At 40.5% G+C, this 21,380-nt stretch overlaps 1 protein-coding gene across 4 annotated transcripts in view; it reads right to left on the bottom strand.

Moving 5' to 3' along the window:
- Window positions 1-415: 415 nt before the first annotated feature.
- LOC126947181 (40S ribosomal protein S4, Y) overlaps window positions 416-21,380 on the bottom strand; it is a 75,751-nt gene continuing 54,786 nt past the window's right edge. For 2 of the 4 annotated variants that reach the window (XM_050777908.1, XM_050777909.1), the window contains exons 5-7: window positions 14,225-14,396; window positions 1,982-2,139; window positions 419-706 (exon numbers count right to left, since the gene is read on the bottom strand). In XM_050777908.1, coding sequence (XP_050633865.1) covers window positions 605-706; window positions 1,982-2,139; window positions 14,225-14,396 — 432 coding nt within the window. In that variant the 3' untranslated portion in view covers window positions 419-604. Of the gene's footprint in view, window positions 707-1,981; window positions 2,140-14,224; window positions 14,397-21,380 lie in introns of all 4 variants that reach the window. The other 2 variants (XM_050777906.1, XM_050777907.1) reach the window with 2 other exon arrangements.

The raw sequence follows: 21,380 nt of genomic DNA on the forward strand, positions 1-21,380 counted from the left end.
CGTGCCCTACAGCCATAGAGATCTGAATTTCTACCAATAATGTGAATGAGGAAGGAAACTAACACCTTCTGCAAAGCTTGCACAAAAGAACACAGTCCTTTTGCAGAGAGAGGCCAGACTTTGGAACAAAAAAATTGTGAGGTAAATTCCATAAGGTGAAAAAAGAGGGGAGGAGGGAAGCGGGGGGGAAAGAAAAAGCATAACCATGGTAAGGCACGAAAAATTATTTTAAAACTCCCTAACTAACACAAACACATTTTTCTTCTATGATTTCAACAAATGTTCATTCCCTCAGGCAGCCAGAAGTATCATGCTTTTTGCACTTTATTTAGTGATGTTATTGCCATCATTCTGACCAGAGAAGATGTGAGTAACACGTATGAGGGAAGGAACGAAAAGGTTTATTTCCTGGAGGGTCAGAGGAAGAACAAGTGGTACCTAGAGATCTTAAGATGGTGCCAAAACTAGGCCCAAAATTCAAACCCTACTATTATCCACAAAGGGGAAAACACACACACACACACACACACACACACACACACATTAGGAAACAGGAATTCACTGTTTATTTGTGCAAAGAGAAAAAATATGCCACTACTGTAACTTAGCCACTGCTCTGTTTGGCAGCCAGTCTCTTGTCTCTCTCTTCAGCAATAGTAAGTCGGATGCCCTTTCCCCTGGGCAGGGAAATCCAAGGTTTATTACCCTGCAATTGAGAAGGAGATAAAATAAGTACAGAAAGGGATGAAAAGGGAGGAGACGAAAGAAAGCGGGAGGGAAAGACAAAAAAAAAAAAGAAAAAAAAAAACAAAACCCAACACTTCACCAAAACACGTATGCCTTGTACCTTCCTTTACATTAAGGGGCACCTAACAGAACACTACCAAGCAAAATTCCCAACAAAATAAAAACTTCCCTCTACGTGTTTCCTGAGAGTTGTCTGCCTCTCACTGTTCCTCCCACTTCCCACTGCTGAGCTGCTGAATACAAGTCTTCCTGCTTCTATTTTGTGTGAAGCAATCAGTCAAGAAGCTTTTCATGAACACCTTTTTCTATGAGGCACTCACAGTGCTGAGAAAAAAAAAAAAAAAGGCCATTAACCTCAGCTTCTCAGTTTTGAAGTGCAGAACTGTCAGCTCCCTGTCATCAGCTTTACAGAGCTTTCACATGCATCTACTCACTCCCCTGATTCCCTGCTTTCAAAAGTACAGAATGAGGTGTCATAATTCAGTACTGAGAAGAGAAATGGACCAACTATAGACCTGCCAAGTGGCACAGCCAAAGAGGCAACAGTAGGCCTCCCTCCGTACCATATCGTCTCTCAAGTATCAAATGGCTGCCAGCGTACAAGTGTTAAGGTGCCGCTCCCAAGGCTGAATTGCTTGATGAAAAGCTTTCGATTAAATCCCTTGCCCTTTGCTTAAGTCATACAGTAATGGACTTTCATGTGAGGGTACTGTGTGACTCCAGAGGTGCTCCTTCACTGAAAAGGTCTTAAAATATCTCAGAGCAAGGTCATCTTTAATGAGTAAAGGAAACTAACAAGTGGTATGTGGCTTGTAAATGTCCTTATTCTCAAATTAGCAACTCACTCATAGTCCCTTACATCAATCTTCATTATCAACTCCATGTTGAATGGTGAGGTATATGATGTAGTCTCAGGGCAGCTGGCAGACAGTGACCTTAACCCAGCACATACCACTGGTATAGCCCTGCAGAAGTTACAAGGCTGAGTTTAACTTAATTTGTTGTGTGACAGTGCTGGCAAGTCACACAGACCTCCTCAAGAGGCAGGCGCAAGGCTCTAGATCTAACTAACACTCTTTCTGGGTCAGAGGCTCTAAATACAGAGCTTGCTGCACTCTGTGCACCTTAACAAAAGAAAAACAAAAGAACAAACAAGCACCAGTAGTGACTGCAGGTCTTTAAGCTTTTTAGGGTGAGTCTTCTTAGAAAGTAGTAAAGATAGTGGAAGTCTTACATTGCCAATGACAAAAATGTTGGAAATCCTTGTGGCAAAGCTGTTGCCACTGGCATCCTTCACATGCACCACATCGAAAGAACCAGGATGTCTTTCCCTGTTTGTGATCACACCAACACGACCGAGGTTAGCTCCACCAATCACCATACACACATTGCCTAGAGGGAAAGAAAAACAAACAGATGAGCAGTCATTTTAAAACCAGATAGAGGCCTGCTGCCTTTAAAACCAATTAACAGATGGGCTCACCGGGACAAAAAAATGAAGGATCATTCCAAAATCATAATTTCAAGAACTCTTATCACTATGAACATGCTTTTTGTGAAGCAGATTGCAGTCAGCATTTTAAGGCAAGCCCCTAAGGATTTTTCCAACAACAAGCTTTCCCTGCATTGTTTGTCCAACAATAATTCTTCAAAGGTTAAATAAATAATCATTTTGGGGGGGGCGGGAGAAAAGATGGCACGGAAGAGTACTAGGTGGGTGGGAAGAAAGGAAGAATGACTGAGAGGTAGGGAGAACTGGAGAAATTCAGGCTAATCAGAAAGACACTAGACAATAGTGAAAGGCCTTTAACTGACTGCTAGTTAATCCAATCCATAGAGGGGGAAACTTCCAATGTTCTGATGGCTGTCACGGGGTCCCTGGAACAATAACGTTCATTTCAGATATCTGGACTTATTTTTGTGGGACATAACCACCTAATATACGCATCCTATACAGGGCACAGGCCACCATGTCAAGGAAGTTTTATTTATCACAGAATAAGCATGTTTTAAGAAAAAGTTTCCCTCAAACCATTGCTAATAAAGACTCAGCCATGAGTCCACTTTTTTATGTGAAGACACATTAAAAAAAGAAAAAGAAAAGAAAAAAAACAGAAGACACACCAAAATCAGAGAATGCAGCCCTGTCTTAATGTCAACAAAACAAAACACAAACTAGTAACCTAGCCTAAAAAACTCCAGGGTAAGTTTGAAATTATAATCTATGAATCAAGGGGAAAAACACTTACTGAGCTCTCAAAACCTGACGGGAAAAGAAGAAACCAACTCAGCCTGAGGGTCTTAAAGATGAGGTTCTGGGATAAAAGAAAATTAAAATTATGTTTCGGGTGAAAATTGCTCAATTTGACAATGAACAAAGAAATTTCTGTAGTTTGACCCTCCCTACCACAAAGATGTTTGCTGATCCAAAATGCAGATTTTTAACAGAAATCCAGGGCCAGTGGGAAATATGTGTTTGGGTACAGTGAGAAGTCACAGGAATTAAAAGGACCAAAGGTTTTGCCTCAGCATTAGCAAGTGTACTGAGAGTCAGAGAAGTGATTTGAAAGTAATTTTTTGTAAGTGCTGGTATTGCATTTATTCCAGATGGTATGGATACCCAATAATGTGCAGGTAAGTCACAAGAAAGCACCCACACACTCCTACCAGAAAGATAAAAAAAATCACATTAACAGCCCAAGATTTTGTTTCTTAGGTCAGTATACTCGGCCAGTTCTTTAGGGTTCTTGTGGCAGCCACTGAGAAGACAGTTAAACGAGCAGCACCCAACATCTTCAGCTACAAAAAATTTTTGTACACTATGCTTTAGTGCAGAGTTTAGGAAGATCTGGACAAAAACACCTGGTCAGTAACAAAATGCAAGGTTTGTTCTATCTGATAAGCAGAAGATGGCACCTGAAAAAGAGGTGAGATGAAATGCCAACGAAAGCTTGGGTGTTTTGTTCAAAAGACCCAATTGCAGAGACTCCTGTAAAAGAAACTCAGTACTTGGGAAAGAGCAGCAGAAATGCCTCGGACTGCTTATGTCAATAATAAGGTCCACAAAGGTATTTCAGTTTATTTTCCAGAGTCCTTATGTGGGAACACTATGGACTTAGGATGCACAGGGAAGAAACAGAACTAAGTTACTCATCATAAGATTCAAATTGTTAATAATAGTTCCTTCCCTTCACTTGCTTGCCACTGCTTCTAGAAGTGAAGAAAGGGTATAAACTGATGAAAACACTGACTCTTTCAAGGTGTGTTAAGTTCCAATAAAAAGCCCCTGACATTTAGGAAAGTACTCACCAGGGCACTTTAGTATATGTAAGATGAAAGCTAAGACCTTTCACAAGAATCACTGTCACTCTTGAATGTGTCAGATCTATTCTTTATATCTATTAGACAACCCTCAGGAAAACAGATTAAGTGGAAACTACTGTTGACTTTTGTTGTGAGACTCTGCCTTCTTTCTGATGGCCTCACAACGACAGTGGAATAGAAATCAAAGCGCTGGGTTCAGTCTCCAAGTGAAAGCTCTAACCGGAGACCCTCAAGGCAGAACCCTCACAAACACATGAGCCCAAAAACAACCCTGTCTTCCTAACAAAATACAGAATTTAGCCAGGTGGTCATGTTTGTAATCCCAGCACTCTGGTGGGTTGAGGTGGCAGTTCACATGAGGACAGGAGTTCAATACCAGTTTGGCCAACATGGTGAAACCCAATCTCTACTAAAAATACAAAAATTGGCTGCATGTGGTGGTGGGCAACTGCTCCCAGCCTCTTGGAAGGCTGAGGCAGGAGAATCACTTGAACCCCAGAGGCAGAGGCTGCAGTGTGCCAAGGTTGCACCACTGCACTCCAAACACAGCGAGACTCTGTCTTAAAAAAAAAAAAAAAAATAAAAAAAATTGACCTCATATTGTTCTTACTAACAATACTTTACATATAGTGTATAGCATGGAAGAAACTAAGACACCATGATAAAGAACCACCATCATCACCATAGCATCAAACCAAATGCAGAACTTGGAAATGCCTTGAAAGAGTCTACAAGGACACAAGCAAAACAAAACAGAATAAACTAATGTAAATCAGCAACAAGAAGCCCACCTTTGCAGAGTGACCTACTGGATCTGAAAATCAAATAATGAAAAATTTAGTGACCAAAATTAAGAATGGAAAGGAACAGGTTTAAAGAAACATGCCCACAATTGGTTGCAGAGAGAATCAGAAAAACAGAAGGTGCTGGGAGGAAATGCTCATGATGTACCATGGAAAGACAAAGGATGAAAAACAGAGAAGACTGGATGACTGGGTCTACTGTGAGAAGTTCTAATACAAGTTAAATGCAAGTTCAGAAAACCAAGGTGAGAGGTTAGGGACAAAACAGTATGTGAAAACACAATTTTCTAGAATGATGCCAACCCAGATGCATGAAATCCGTCAAAAATCTCAAGAACAGTAAAAACAGAAACAGGATATTCCCACCCACATCCTGCCACTATCACAGAGGAGAATAAAGAAGGTAGTTAATCCTGAGCTTTGATGATTTCAATATGCACACTGTAATCACAAGCACAACCACTTAAAAATAACAGAAACAGATGTGGCTTTATTTCAAAACCACCAAGGAAACATAAATAAAAACTAAAACATTAAAAAATAATAACATAGCAGACATCAGTAAAATGGCACAAGAGGAGGCCCCAGGCTCTCCCTCCCTACTGGACATACAGACTTCAAAACAACATATGCAACTAAACTGCACTGGTGAATACTCCACAAATCAGTTAAGAAGCTGCAGGACCCCAGGCCAGCACAAAGCCAAGAAAAGAAGCAATAACCCAATAGAAACATTTGTGGCTTTTTACCTGCACAAGACACTCCACTTCCCCAGCACCGCATAACACATTTGTGAGAAAAAAATCCAAAATCCTGGCTTCTCCCACAGGAAGGAAAGAGAAATGTCAACGATGGATGGACGTTCTGGCCTTTCAAGGGATCAAAAGCCACCTGAAAAACTGCTTTCTGTCTTATGTAAGTTAGTACTGACAAGGAAGGTAGTTTGGACACCCAGGCTCGAGAGACTCAGAGAAAGAAGACAAGGCATGCAGGTAGGGTGTGGTGGCTTGGGCCTATAATCCTAGCACTTTGGGAGGCTGTGGTGGACAGATCACTTAAGGCCAGGAGTTAGAGACCAGCCTGGTCAATATGGTGAAACCCTGTCTCTACTAAAAATAGAAAAAACTAGCTAGGCATGTTGGTACATGCCTGGAATCCCAGCTACTAAGCAGTCTGAGGCAGGAGAATGCTTGAACCCAAAAGGTGGAGGTTGCAGTTGAGATTATGCCACTACACTCCAGCTTGGGTGACAAAGCAAGACTGTCTCAAAAACAACAACAACAACAAAAAAAACAAAGACCTGTGAGTTTTGGGAGGTCAGGACAGTTGTTACAGCACCAGACAGGCTGTACTACCACAGACAATCATCAGGGAATGAAAGAAGTTAGGGGCTGCAGAGAAGTACAGCTAGGAAAGTGCACACACAAATCCCGAGCTGAGAGATCTCCAGAACCTCTGGCCTGGTTGACTGATGAAAGTCATCGTTCCTGAATGAAGACACCTGGTAGAGACTGGAGGAGGTGGCTGTGTTTCTCTAGAAAAATGAGCCTAAACAAATGATGATCTATGAGTTACCCACAAGGAATTCAAACTAACCATCTTAAAGATGCACATCAAACTAAGCGAGCACAGACAGGCAGACAAAATCAGAAAAACAACACATAAACATGAGAGTTACCAAAAAAGTGAAGGAAACCCACAACAAATAATCAAACTAGAGCTGAAAACCATTAAAATGAATTGAAAAATTCACAGGTTCCAAACAAGTGTGCAAACCTGAAGACAGGCTATTGAAGTTAACAAGCTAGAGGAGCAAAAAGGAAAAAAAAATAACAAAGAAAGGTGGGCCTAAAGAAGGGAGTATGAGACACCATCAAGAGGAACAATACACAAATTACAGGAGTCATAGAAGAACCAGAGACAGAAACAGAATATGAGAAGGTGATTTGGGAGAAAGAGGGGGAAGGGCAGAAGGACTACCAGAAAAAACATAATGGCCCAGGCGTGGTGGCACACGCCTGTAATCCCAGCACTTTGGGAGGCTAGGTGGGCAGATCACAAGGTCAGGAGATCGAGACCATCCTGGCTAACATGGTGAAACACCGTCTCTATGTAAAAGACAAAAAATTCACCGGGCATGGTGGCGGGCGCCTGTAGTCCCAGCTACTCAGGAGGCTGAAGCAGAAGAATGGCATGAACCCGGGAGGCGGAATTTGAAGTGAGCTGAGATCGCGCCACTGAACTCCAGCCTGGGTGACAGAGCAAGACTCCATCTCAAAAAAATAAAGAAAAAGGCCCAAACTCCCCAGTTGTAAGAAAGAACAAAGAAGATGGACATACAAATTCAAGAAGCTGAACTCCAACTAGGATAAGCCCAAAGAGACACACATCAAGAGACAATATAATCAAACTGCCCAGAGTCACGGAGAAAGAATCTGGGAAGCAGCAGGTAAAAAGTGACTCATCATGTGCAAGGGAACTCCTACTAGATAAGCAGTTTTCTGATAATCTCTGATAACTCTGCCATCCAGAAGACAGTGGGATGACATACTCAAAGTGTGCAAAGGAACAAATTGTCACCCAAGTGTCAATGAAAAGAATTTAACTCTGTAAAATATTTGAAGAGATTTATTCTGAGCCAAATATGTGTGATCATGGTCCATGAGACAGCTTTTAGGAGGTCCTGAGTATATGTGCCCAAGGTAGTCGGGACACAGCTTGGTTTTATACATTTTAGAAGGGCATGAGACATCAAACACATTTAAGAAATACACTGGTTTGGTCCAAAAGGCAGGACAACTCAAAGTGGGGTGGTCCTAGGGGGTGGTCCAGGCTACTGGTGAACTTCAGCATTCTCTGGTTGACAACTGGTTTGCCTAAGATGAGTTTGCCTAAAGACCTGGGATTGACAGAAAGGGAATATTTTAGTTAAGATAAAAGATGGTGGAGATCAAAGCTGAAGGAGTCTTATAATGGCTGCCCTTGGAGACAGACATGAAAAATGTTTCCGATACAGATTTTAGTTCATCTCTTTAGGGCTGGAAGGATTTAGAAGAAAAAAGATCTAGCTAAAGGAGACTCTTTACTGCAGATTTTCCCCTCACAAGAACAGCTTTGTAAGGCCATTTCAAAATATGGCAAAGAAACATGATTTGAGGTAAAATTTTTTAACTTTCTCCATTGTCTCAAAATGTTATGCCAGTGTCACGATGGAAAGTAAGTCATGATATATAGGGTTAAATAAAACCCATCTGATGATAAGTCATGCCCATTTGTAGGGCATGATTCCCCAGTCCCCTTAGACAGGAATTTAGGCAAGACAAAAATCAGAGTTCAGTCCTCACAAGAATACCAATCCAGCAAAGGTGTCCTTCAAAATTAAAGAAAATAAGACCTTCCCAGATAAACAAAAGCCACTAGGCTTGCCCTAGAAGAAATGCTAAAGGGAATCCTTGAAGTGGCAACAAAAGGACATTAGACACAAAACAGTATGAAAATATAAAGATCTCTAGTAAAGGTAAACATACAGAAAAACAGAGAATCCTGGATCATAATGGTATATAAATCACTTTTAAGTCTGGTATAATATTTAAAACACGAAAGCATAAAAACAACCATAAACCAATGTAAATGGGTACACAATAGAAAAACATTAATGTGTGGCATCAATAACAAAGTTGGTCTGAGAGGATATGGACATACAGCTTAACAGCTGAAAACAGACTGTTTTCAATTTAAGATAATTTATATAATTCCCTTGGTAACCACAAAGAAAATAACCAATGAAGGACACATACAATAAAATTAGAAAGGATTCAAAGTATTCTTTTATTTTTTGTCAATACGAAAAAAGAAAGCAGCAAAACACAAAAGGCAGGTAATAAGGGAGAAAAAAAAAGGGACAAAATATCTACAGAACATACCGAAAATAGCAACAGAGCTATACTGATGCTTTCCTTAACAGTAGTTATTGACTGTAAATAGATTAACTCCCCACCCTAATCTAAGGACACAGACTAGCTAAATGAATAAATCCAACCAACCAATCAAAGTACAACAATATGCTACTAAAAAAGACTAGTTTTAGATTTAATGACACACATAGGCTGAAAGTGTAAGACTAAAGCTGATGTTCCAGGCAAATGGTAACCAAAAGAAAGCAGAGCTGACCAAATTTGGTTCAGACAAAATAGACTAAGTCAAAAACTGTCACACAAGACAAGACAGCTCAAAAATATTTATGTTACAAAAGACCTCAAATTAAAACCTAACTAAATCACAAGAAACTAGAAGAAGAGCAGAATAAATCCAAGGTAAGCAGAAGGAAGGAAATTAAATAAAGATTGGAGCAGACATAAGAGAAAAAAAAAAAAAAACAGAAAAAAAACTAAGGGTTGATTTTTTTAAAAAAGAAATTAACAAAAGGGACAAAACCTAGGCTGGGTGTGGTAACTCCTACCTGTAATGCCAGTACTTTGGAAGGCAGAAGCAGGTTGATCACTTGAGACCAGGAGTTCGAGACCAGCGTAAACAACATGGCAAAACCCCATTTCTATGATAATAACACAAAAATTAGCCAGGTGTGGTGGGTGTGTGCCTACAGTCCCGGCTACTCGGGACAGAGGCAGGGAGAATCATCTAAGCCTAGGGAAGTTGAGGCTACCATAACTAGTGATCGAACAACTGCACTCCAGCCTGGATAACAGAGTGAGACCCTATCTCTAAAAACAAAACAAAACGAAACAAAAATTCTGACAAAACTTTAGCCAGATTAAGAAAAAGAAGATTCAAAAAAATTAAAATCAGAAATGAAAGAGGAGATATAACCAACGCCATAGAAATAAAAGCACCATGAGAATACTATGAACAAGTATACAACAACAAAATGAAGAACCGAGAAAAAATTGAAAAATTCCTAAAAACATAAAATGAACCAAGACTGACTTGTGAAGAAATAATAATTATAATAAAAAAAAAATTAACAGATCTAACTAGACCTGAAATTTGAATCAGTAACAAAAAAGTTCGCAAGAAATAAAAGCCCAGGACGTAAGAACATTAAAAGAATAATTACTACCAATCCTCTAGAAAAGGCTGGAGAGGAGGGAACACTTTGAAGCTCATTCTGTGAGGCCAGAATTACCCAGATATGAAACACAGTCAAGGACATCACTAGGAATGAAAACTACATGCCACTATCTCTAGTAAGTACGATGCAAAAATCCTGACCAAAATGCTGGCAATCAAATTTGACAGCACATTAAAAGGATTATACACCACAATCAACGATGATTTACTCCTGGAATGCAAAGAATAATGAAAGATACAAAATCAATGTTACCTTAACAGAATGAACGACAAAAACCAGGCAGTCATCTCCACTGATGCAGAAACTGCATTCGGCATGATTCAACAACCTTCATTAATAAAAACACTCAACAAATTAGGAACAGGAGGATGTGGCCAAAACATAATAAAGGTCATATATAATATAAAAAGTCCACAACTAACAGTATACACATGGGTGAAGGAATGAAAGCCTTTCCTTTAGGATTAGGAACATGGCAAGGATGCCCACTCTATCACTACCTCTGTTCAACACAGTACCAGAAGTCCTGCCCAGGGCTATTAGGCAAGAAAAAGTTTATAAATAAAAGACACCCCAAGTGGAAAGAAGAACCAGGTCCCAATGGGTACTAAGGGATAGCTATACAATGAAAACTGCAAATGTCCATATAACTCAAAGCAACCTACAGATAGTTTCATTGCAATCCCCATCAAAATACCAATAGCAATTTTTTCTTCTTTTTGACCAAAAAAAAAAAAAAAAATCAGCTGTAAAATTCACATGGAATCTCAAGGGACACACACCCTCAACCCTCTGACCACCAGAGATAGCCAAAACAATTTTGAAAAATAAAGACAGGCCAGGCATGGTGGTCCATGACTGTAATCCCAGCACTCTGGGGGCCAAGACGGGCAGATCACCTGAGGTCAGGAGTTTGAGACCAGCCTGGCCAACATGTTGAAACCTCATCTCTACTGAAAATACAAAAATTAGCCAGGCATAGTGGCTGGCGCCTGTATTCTGAGCTACTTGGGAAGCTGAGTCAAGAGAACAGCTTGAACCCAGGAGGCAGAGGTTGCGGTGAGCCTAGATTGTGCCACTGCACTCCAGACTGGGAGACACAGCAATACTGTGTGTCAAAAAAGAAGAAAGAAAGGAATAAAGGAAGGGAGGAAAGGCAGAAGGGGGGAAGGGAAGAAAGAGGAGGAGGGAGGCAGGGAAGGAAGGGAGGGAGGGAGGAAGGAAGGAAGACACGAAGTTGGATAACTCACACTTTCTGATTTGACACACAATACAAAATGACAGTAATCCAACAGTGTGGTATTAGCATAAAAAACAACAGAAGGAGGAAAACAGAGTCCAGAAATAAACCTAAGGGTATATGGCCAAATGATCTTTAACAAGGGTGCCCAGAACTCTCAATGGAGAAAGTATAGTTGCTTCAACAAATGGTGGTGGTAAAACTAGGTCTCCATATAAAATAATAACATGGGGAAGACTTTACCTTACACCATACAAAAATTCAGCATTAAATGGATTAAACATAAGGCCTCAAACTGTAAAGATCCACAGCCAAAAACAGAGGACCACAAGCTTCTTGAAATTAGAGACATGATTTCTTGGGTATGACACCAAAAGCGAAAATAGACAAACTGAAAAATGCCTGCCAATCAAAGGAAACAACCAGTAAGGGTGAAAAGACAACCTAAGGAATGGAAGAAAATATCCGCAAATTTTAAATCTGATAACATCTAAAGAACTCCCACAACGCAATAGTACCAAGAAACAACCTGACTAAATACTGGGCAAAGGACTTGACTGACACCTTTCTCTGAAGACATACAAGCACACAAAAAGATATTCAACATCTCAACTCATCACAGAAATCCAAATTTAAAACAACAACAACTAATGAGATATGATTTCAATGCCTATCAGGGTTGTCAAGAGAGAAATAAAAAGAAAATATACAAAAAGCAAACAACAGTAAAGTTTGGGCAGGAATATGGAGAAACTGAAACTCTTGTGCACAGTTGATGAGAATGTAAAACAGTGGGGCTGCTATGAAAAGCACAAAAATTACTCAAAAATTATAAAATTTCCACATATGATCCAGCAATCCCACTTCTGAGTGTACACATAAAAACATCCAACAGGATCTGGGAGAGTTACCTGCACAGCTGTGTCTGCAGCAACATTACTCAACAATAGTCAAGAGGTGGTGGTAACCGAAATGCCCATCCAGAGGAATGGATAAAGATAATGTGGTATACACACAATTGAGTATTATTCTGCCTCAGAAAGAGGAAGGAAATACTGTCACATGCCACAACATGGATGATGAACCTTGAGGACACTATGCAGTGCAAAGTAAACTAATCGAAAAAAGACAATCACTATGATTTCCACTTATTAAAACAAACTCGAAGTCAATTCACAGAAGCAAAGAGTGGGATGGTGGTTGTTACGGGCTGTGGGGAGGAGGAAGTGGCAGAGTTGTTTAATAGGCAGAGTTCCAGTTTTACAAGATGAAGGCATTCTGAAAATCTGCCACACAACAATGTAAATGTAGTTAACACTAATGGACTGTACAGTTAAAAATAATTACGATGGTAAATTCATGACTATCTTTTTTTTTTTAACCACAATTAAAAATTATTTAGGCATTTTAAACCAAACAAACCAAGAACTACAAAGAAACCTTTGCCCTTATTCAGTTGGTTTCTTCTTACCAGGAATATTGGCTGTGTGAAATTATTTTATGTAAACTCCTAGGAGTAAACTTAATAAGTAATAAATAAGCAAACTAATAAATGCCAAAAGTTTTGTGTAAAACAAAGATCTATATATTTCAAATAAAGTTAGGTAGGGGAGAAAAAATCTGTTGAATTTTAACAGGGAATTTCATTTAAAAAACAAACGGCAAATATTTCACTTAATTGGAGATAGAAAGTCCATGTCCATTTTAAAAATTATTTTCAAAGGTATGCAAAAGTTGACACAAGCATAATACGCTCCTACCTATCCACTCTCCAGTTTCAAAACATTTGAAAAATCATGTAGTCCCGCGCTGAATCACTTAGAAACAAATGGCCACTACCAAATTGTTTGAACCTGAAATATTTTGGTAAGCCTCTCAAAAAGGGAAGTAACTCTGCAAATGATTGCTAGGTATCTTAGGCATCTTCCAATATATACACGCTTTCTTTTCTCCCTTTATCCAAGTTTGTCTTGATTCTTTAACAAGAATACTTCCTCAACGGTACGGTGCACTGCCACTACTGGGAGATGCATGATATCTAGTTATGTCTTTTGTGGTCACACTGAAATCAACATGTTTAGGCGTCATAAGCATGAAACATCCAGTTTCATATCCCCTCTCTCAATGTTTTCCCCTAATGAGAAGGCCTCTCAACTTTCACAGCCCAACATCCTTACCTAAAATTTCCCGCTGAACAGTAAATACCAGGAGTGCAGGCAGCACAGGCACAAGGTCATAGTGGTCAAACAACAATCAGCCCCAGCGTGTGAAGTACTGAATTCAAAAGAGCCAGCTTGGGCTCTTTCAACAGCAAGCCAACTGAGGACTTTGGCTGGGTCTTAAATCAGGGTACAAGTAGGGACTATGGAAGTGCACATAAGCAACAGAACAAAGTATAAAGTCATCAAAGGTAGGCAGGAGTTGCTACTGTTTGTTGTCCCTATCCTGTTCTTTCAGTGTTTCTGCATTTCTAGAAATTTCTGTTAAACACGCTGGGCAAAATATTTTACTTCATTAGCACATCAGATACTAGCAAGCACTTGGGTGTAAACCTGTCAGGAGTCAGAGCCTGGGGTGTAGGAAGGTGAAACAAATCTGCAGACACATCTTTTCCTTATCACTAGTTTAAGGTCATCCGGACAACTTCAGCCCTTCACCTCAAGGAACACACATAAAATTTATCACATTTAAAACAAAGTTCCCCTCTCATGACAAACCAAATGGACACACAGTTTACATAGCTATGGTTTACATTCTTGAAAGAGGCTGGGCTGTTGGATGTAGCCCAAAGGGACATCACACCACTACTCAGCATCAAGAATCCACTGCAAACCCAAGAGACCATGAGGCAACATACTCTCTCTTAGGGAGAGCCAAATGTGTTCTGTTTCTCTCCAATCAAGATAGTGGTACAGATAAAACAGAATAAAATAGAAAGAAAAGATAGGAAAAGAAAAGGCAAGGGAAGTGGCCGAGAAGACAAGGAAAACAAACAAACAACAGCAACAAAAAACAACTTACCTGTGTCAAATTTGATAAAGCTGGTTATCTTGCCAGTCCCTAAATCAATCCGGACAGTATCATTCACTTTGATGACAGGATCTGGGTAGCGAATGGTTCGAGCATCATGAGTCACCAGGTGTGGAATTCCCTTTGTCCCCACAGTAATCTTCCTCACTTTGCACAACTTGTACTATACACATAACAAGGAAAAACCAATTTAAGAGGTAAACACAAAAAGTCAGCCCAAAGCAGTCACCCAACCATTATTATCCCACCAATTTTCAGCATTTCTTTAGTTAGAGAAGGAGTGCTCTTGGGAAAATTGTATTAGCCACTCACAGAGCTGATGGTCTGCCATAATGATTTAGTAATTTAGACATCTGGGAAACCTCGCCAAGGGGGAATCTGTTTCAGAATCCTCTGGGGGCTCTGGTAGCTGAACTAACTTCTGGTCCTTTATCAGAGGCTACAAGCCTGTTGCCTGTACACCTGAGCAGTAACACAGAATCAACTGACTGGTCTATCATTTTCTCCTCAAGGATGTTTTTCCCGAGAGAACTCTCATCTTGCTACTCTGGAGAGGTGGCTAGTGCCCTAGCAACAAAGTTAACTCTCCTACTGCTAAAAACATGATGCTTTTATGACCAGGTTAGATAAAAACAGCTTTCTCAGCCAACCAGGTGCCTTCCATACACAATGCTCCTCTTCCTCATCTGATTTTTCAGTGGTACATCCCATTATCTATGGGCTTTAGTTCCTTGTTAAAACTTATTGCTCTGGTACTGCTCAAATGACATCTACCAGTAGAAGCTGTTCAAAATATCTCATACCAACTATGTGTGTCAGCCCAACAGTTAGCCAAGCCCCATTATGTTCCAGAAGCAATCTTCAGAAGCTTCAAATGGTATACTTTGTAATCTCAAATGAACATAACCCATTTGTGGCTGTTAATGTCCATCCTAGTTAACACAGGCCCCCCCCCCAGGGTGTCACTGTTCCAAAGTAAAAAAGTGATTTTCTTTTAGCTTTGCTGGGAGAAAAAGATTCTCAGGGCAAGTTTTGGGTAAATATGTAAATAACAAGGACAAGTAGAGTGCCAGGTGACAAAAACCCCCCATGAAAAGATGAGAGAAACCCTCCAAAAAGTGCACAATAAATGACTCCAGGAGCCACTACTTTTTTTTTTTTTTTTTTTTTTTTTTTATCAGCTCCTGCATTTCCTCTACAGATATTTCACTCTCTCCCTCATCTTTGAGCTCTCAGGACTGACTAGATTTGCCAGTTTTTCTCTATCATTGCTTTTGACCTGCCTAGGAGGTGTGGAAAGAGACATGGCAAATAAAGAAATAAAGTAGCAAGAGCTTGGGCTCTCACTCCTATAAAAAGGCCCCAAGTTCAAATACTGTACCCTTAAGCTTCAGAGGACAAGATGGGAATAATTATTGCATACTCCTACATGTAATACATTTATGAGATGAAAGAACATAAAGGACCTAGCAAAGCAGTTAATGCCAGCTAATATTACTTCTGCTGCTACTACAGATCCAACACTATTAAAGCACTATGGAGATGTGAGGCCATTTAATATAATGCAACAGTTCAAGAAAGTGATGACACTCCACATGTGGAACTTAGGTCATATTAATTCTACCAGTTAAGGTAAGGGAATTCACCAGCCAGGCATATCCAAGCCCACCTATATGTGTTAAGGCCTGGCTCCTAGGCAGTCAGTCTAATGAGAGCACTCTCCTCTCTCCATCTCAAAAGTTCACAGTTGACACAACCCTCCAGGCACTCTCTTTAGTGAGTGTTCAGTTTGTTTACCAACACCAGCTCACATTTACCCCCACTACAAATACAAACCCAAGATCATTTTCAGCTTTCTTGGTCAAGGAGTTAAGCACAGAAATGAAAGCTGCCTGGCTCCCCAATCAGAGCTGCCTACTGGACCAACCAACTGAAAACCTTAGATAAAAGAGAGGTCCCACACAAATGCAGAAATTGAAGAAACCCCCAGACACTGTGTGAAAACATACCAACTAAAACTCTTAAAGAATGTCAGAAGTAGTCCAAAGGACAATTAAGCAGATGGAGCTCTTTTCTTTCAAAATGAAAACCAAATCCTTCTTTCCTGTTGCCCTGCCAGTACCACCCCCAAATTAACTTCAGGAATACCTTTGGGTACAGATTTCTGTTTGACCCTAAAGGACAAGACATCAGAAACTTGCCTGCATACATACAAAAAGGCCCCAGTATGTAAAACTTTTGTTCTACTGCCAGTCATAGTAAGGTAAAGCAGGGCAGGAGTCCTTTGAAAGTTTAGGGCCTGTGTGACAAGTTTGGATGGGACGTGGAGGGAGTGAATGGTGGCAGGGGAGCAAAGCAAACATACTGCAAACCAAGGTGACCATGGGAATGGATTCACCAACCAGGGATGTTTTAAGTACTTTGCATTCATAAACATGTGTATTGAAGGTTAAGCATGCAGAGGTAGGGTCAGGAGGTGTTGTCATCAAGACACTGAATAAAACTTGGCACACTCCTTCCAACCACACATAAATACCCCCATAAAGGAAAAAAGATCCAAATCCAACATACAACCAAATTCAGCAGATAGAATTACATACCAGAATACAACAACATCAAGCTATGGTGCCACAGTAGGCAAAAGATACTTAAGCGTGATGAGGCAGAAGGAGAATATGGACACAGACAGAGTGACCAGGGTGCTGAAGGAGGTCTTTTTGAGGTTCATTGAGCAGCCAAGCAGAATCGCCTCAGACAATAAATGGCATACAAGGGTTACTAACCTGCCAGCTTCGCATGAATACATGTGGATGGAGTACAATATGATAATCAAAGCCCACTCTTCTCTTTGCCTTCTACTCCTAAATGGAAAACTACCAAGCTACAGTTCATAAGCACCAGAGCAGCTGGTCAAGAAACCAGGCTTGTTCAAGCCTAAGGTAAATAACTGAGGAGTTATTTACCGAGGAGTAAATAACTGAGGAGTTATTTACCGAGGAGTAAATAACTGAGGAGTTATTTACCGAGGAGTAAATAACTGAGGAGTTATTTACCGAGGAGTAAATAACTGAGGAGTTATTTACCGAGGAGTAAATAACTGAGGAGTTATTTACCGAGGAGTAAATAACTGAGGAGTTATTTACCGAGGAGTAAATAACTGAGAAGTATATTAAAAAAAACTGAGGAGAAAGCAAGCAGAGAAAACACATTTTCCCCTTTTACCTCCAAAGGCCTTGGGACAAAATCATAAAAAACAGAACATCACTGCACAGCCTATATTCTGCAACCAGTGAGGTCAGACTTGAAAACAATCTGTCTCTGTTGACTTCACTCTTCCATCCCCATTTAGGAGAAGGACAACTTGCAATCTGCCTTTAAAAGTTACTCTCCAATCAACAGTATACCTTCGTCCTTTATTCTGCTTTTGCAATCCCTATCTTTCACAGTGCCAGTCCAGTGACCACTTACTAAGGCAGTATACAAAACCTAGGGCTCCTAGTGGACAGTCTCAATCTCTCCAGCTGTACTCCATGCTAGATTTAAGAAACCTGTCCTTGATAACATGAGAAAAGAACTCTGAAATGCCATGCTCTAGCTCTCAAATGGTTCTACGCAGTTACCAAGATCCCTATTACTGATACATGTATTATAATCACTGCTCCCTATTCAGAATAAAAACTGCCCTCCCAACTTCATGAGGCAAGTCTTTGCATCATGGCCTGCTGAATGCATCCTTGTCACCCAACTGTCCTGCACATTTTTTTGTATGTGACATCCTGAACCTACTTGGGGATTCTAAAATGTTTCCAGTGAAAACTAATTCTGTTGCCTTTCCACCCTGGCTCATTAGTTCCAAATATCCCAGGTAAGACAGGTCCAAGCAAGTTCTATAGCTGTGAACTCACAGAAGGCCTATTCACACCTCAAAGTCTACCTGCTGCCTTCCACTTGTCACATACATCCTGTGCAGTGTACTGTCTCAGCTGAGATGACAACAGTGCTAAGATAGTCATAATAGTTAGCAGGTATAGGTGACAGTCAGGAGAGAGACAGCAAAAACAAAACAAGTAAAAACACTTTCTTCTTCTGTATCTTTCATAGATTCTCTCACTAACCAAAACTTTCTGCATGACAGCAATAGCACCACCATGGCATCAAACTTGAAACCTTGGGCCCAAAGGTCCTTTGTCTTTAAATGCAGGCATGAAACACCCTCTGAAAAAGGCACGGCCTCTCCCTTTAAAGGTGCCACCAGTTCCAAGTGGCCTTCCTCCATCCTTTGAGGTTCACTCTGGAACCATTAATCCAAGCTTCATGATGCATGTCAGTTCTTGAAGTATCCACAGGTAACTTGACTGCCACACAAATGACACTCATTAACTATCCACAACTGAGTAAAATGCCTGTAAGCATGTTAGCATATTAACAGGTAACAATTCTGTCTAACCTTTATGCAGAGCTGAGTGACCAGGTTTGCAGTACTTTCAAAACCAGGCCCAAGACAGGCTAAAAACTTCTGATCACTTTTATTAAGAAAAGTGATCCAGCAAAAGCCAACACCATGGCAGGCTTTCTTCATATTCACTACAAACAACTTTACTACCTGTGCACCAAACCTTCATGTGGCCAAAACAGTTCAGGATTTAGATCTTGGGTCCTCTTGCTTAGTAGAGGCCCATCCCGCCAGGAAACTAGAGCTTCACTAAGGGTAACGCTGGACGTTTCATGAGGGGAACTTCCAGATGAGTAAATCTCTTAGCATAGGGGTAGCCTCAACATCTGCAGAAAATCAATCACTTTTCCTTTGCCCCACAACTGAAAAGACGGTCTTCAGATTTTGAAGATGTGACTCCCCCATCATCTTCTCACCCCACCTCATAATGAACAAAATGTCTTTTGAAGCAACTTGAATGGAGCTGGAAGCCATTATTCCACGTGAAGTAATACAGCAGTATAAAAAATCAAAACTCTTATGTTCTCGATTGTAAATGGGAGCTATGCTATGAGTATGCAAAGGCATACAGAATGATACAATGGGCTTTGGAGACTTGGGAGGGGACCAGGAATAAAAATAACTATATATTAGGTATAATGTACACTACTAGGGTGACAGGTGCACTAATATCTCAAAATTCACCATGTATAATTCATCCAAGTAACCCAAAAACCACTTGAATATAAAAAGCTACTCAATTTTTAAAATTTAGTTACTGTTTTTAAAAGAAATGTGGAGAAAACGACTTCGTGTGTGGCTAATGTACAGCACTCTACCAAAAGAAAACCTCAACTCTGCCACCTGTCTCTTCAGCAATCTTGATGAGCGATGATTTGTAATCACATCACCACCTATTACAACATGCCTGCCCCATCAACACCCTTTCCATACAACCTTGACTGCAAGGTGAGGGCCCGTGTCATTCTCCAAAATGAAATGTCAAATATGAGGCTTCACTGAAAGCATTCTACTCTGTCCTTCTCGAACCGCAGATTAAAGAACTCTTTGCTTCCAAGTTTCCACTGCCTTTTGTAGAACACCCACACAAACCAGTCGGAAATCTTTCCCACCTGGCCTCCTTTAGAAACAAACAAATGTCAACTGCCCAGGTTCCATCTTTTCTGAACCTTAAAATTCGACTGCCTATTCTCTCCACCAGTTTTTTTTCCTTGCCCAACAAAAAACCACTAGTCTCCACACTCATCATCTTGATCTCAATCACCTCCTTTTGCACCAGATTCCAATGGTCTAAAAAAAAAAAGGGCAAGCATTGCCCCTTATCTTAAAAGCAACTCCCTCTTAACAAAGTTACCTTTTTCTAGTTACCGCCCTCTATCTTGTACTTTGGGAATAACTGCCACCTTTATGAGGTTCAGTCTTCTCAATGTTCAAGAATGACAATCCACAAACACATCTCTGGTTGGTTACTCTCTGACATTCTCTTTTTGATTTCTTTAACCAGTGTTTTCTACTTTTCAAGAAACAGAACTTACACCACCTAGATCCTGTTCATAAACTCTCTGCAATATGAAATCTCCCTCTCCCCATGCACATTCATCATTGAATACAAGCTGCCCAATGTCAAAGAGGATTCTGTGCCACCTATTCAGACAGCTTCTATTCTAACTCATACTTGAGCAGTGTTTCAGTCCTCTATTTCAGTCAGCACCTACTTCTTTCTGTCTCATCATCAACTTGCAAGTTCCAACGCAAGCAGAACCCAAAGCATTAACGTACTGTCCTTCCACAACTCTCTCAAGCATCCATGTATTTCATCAAGATCTGCGGCTACCATCTCCTTACCCTACCAGGAAATACTCAGTCACCCTGTCACACATGTTCTTCCCCTCTACCACAATAGGGGATGCATACTCTAAACCCTTTGTCTTCTTTGCCATGTCCCAGGTGATACTTGTGTCTTTTACCCCGACTCACAATGGGAACAGGCACTGCCTTAGTTCCCATTATTCATGTGCAGGATCATCACAGGCTCACCCAAAATCTTTCCTTTTCTCCCATCCACTGTAGTAGCAATCATAGAAAACAAAAAAAACCAAGATCCACCTTATCGCCCATTCGTAAATCCAATGACTTCCATTTCTGTGATCTTCAACTAATACCAAGTTGTTAAAGGGAAAAATTATGTCTGAAATCCATCAGGCTGTTTTTTCAAGACCCACAAAATACCCCTTTTCTAGTTTTATTTTCGAGAGTGGAGGGCTGTTTGGATATTCTGTTTCTCCACTAACCTGTGCTACCTGGAGGACTAATAGCCTGTATAAAAAGGCTCCATTGTGTGTCCCTGACTCACTGAAATCCAAGAAACCCATCATTCTCCACTCTAAAAGTCACTGTGCCCTTTAACCTGTGGCTCCTGGGTGGGGTGTGATAGGGAATGCTCCCTTTCCAGCTGTCCTAAGAAACAACCAGCAAAGAAATAAGCTCAACCAAAACTTCCCCAAATCTCTGATCTCTTGCACAAAGATAAGATCCTTACCCTAACCCAGAATAGCCATTTGGCACTTGTGGCCACTATGTGATACTCACCTGGGCACAACCTTTTTACATGGTGGCTGGCCAATGTAGTAGAGCCAGTACTAGGTATTAACAACACTCCAATATCTCCTTCTCCTACTCTATCTCTCCCCATTT

This window comes from Macaca thibetana, chromosome Y, assembly GCF_024542745.1.
Source record: "Macaca thibetana thibetana isolate TM-01 chromosome Y, ASM2454274v1, whole genome shotgun sequence".
NCBI classification, from domain to species: domain Eukaryota; kingdom Metazoa; phylum Chordata; class Mammalia; order Primates; family Cercopithecidae; genus Macaca; species Macaca thibetana.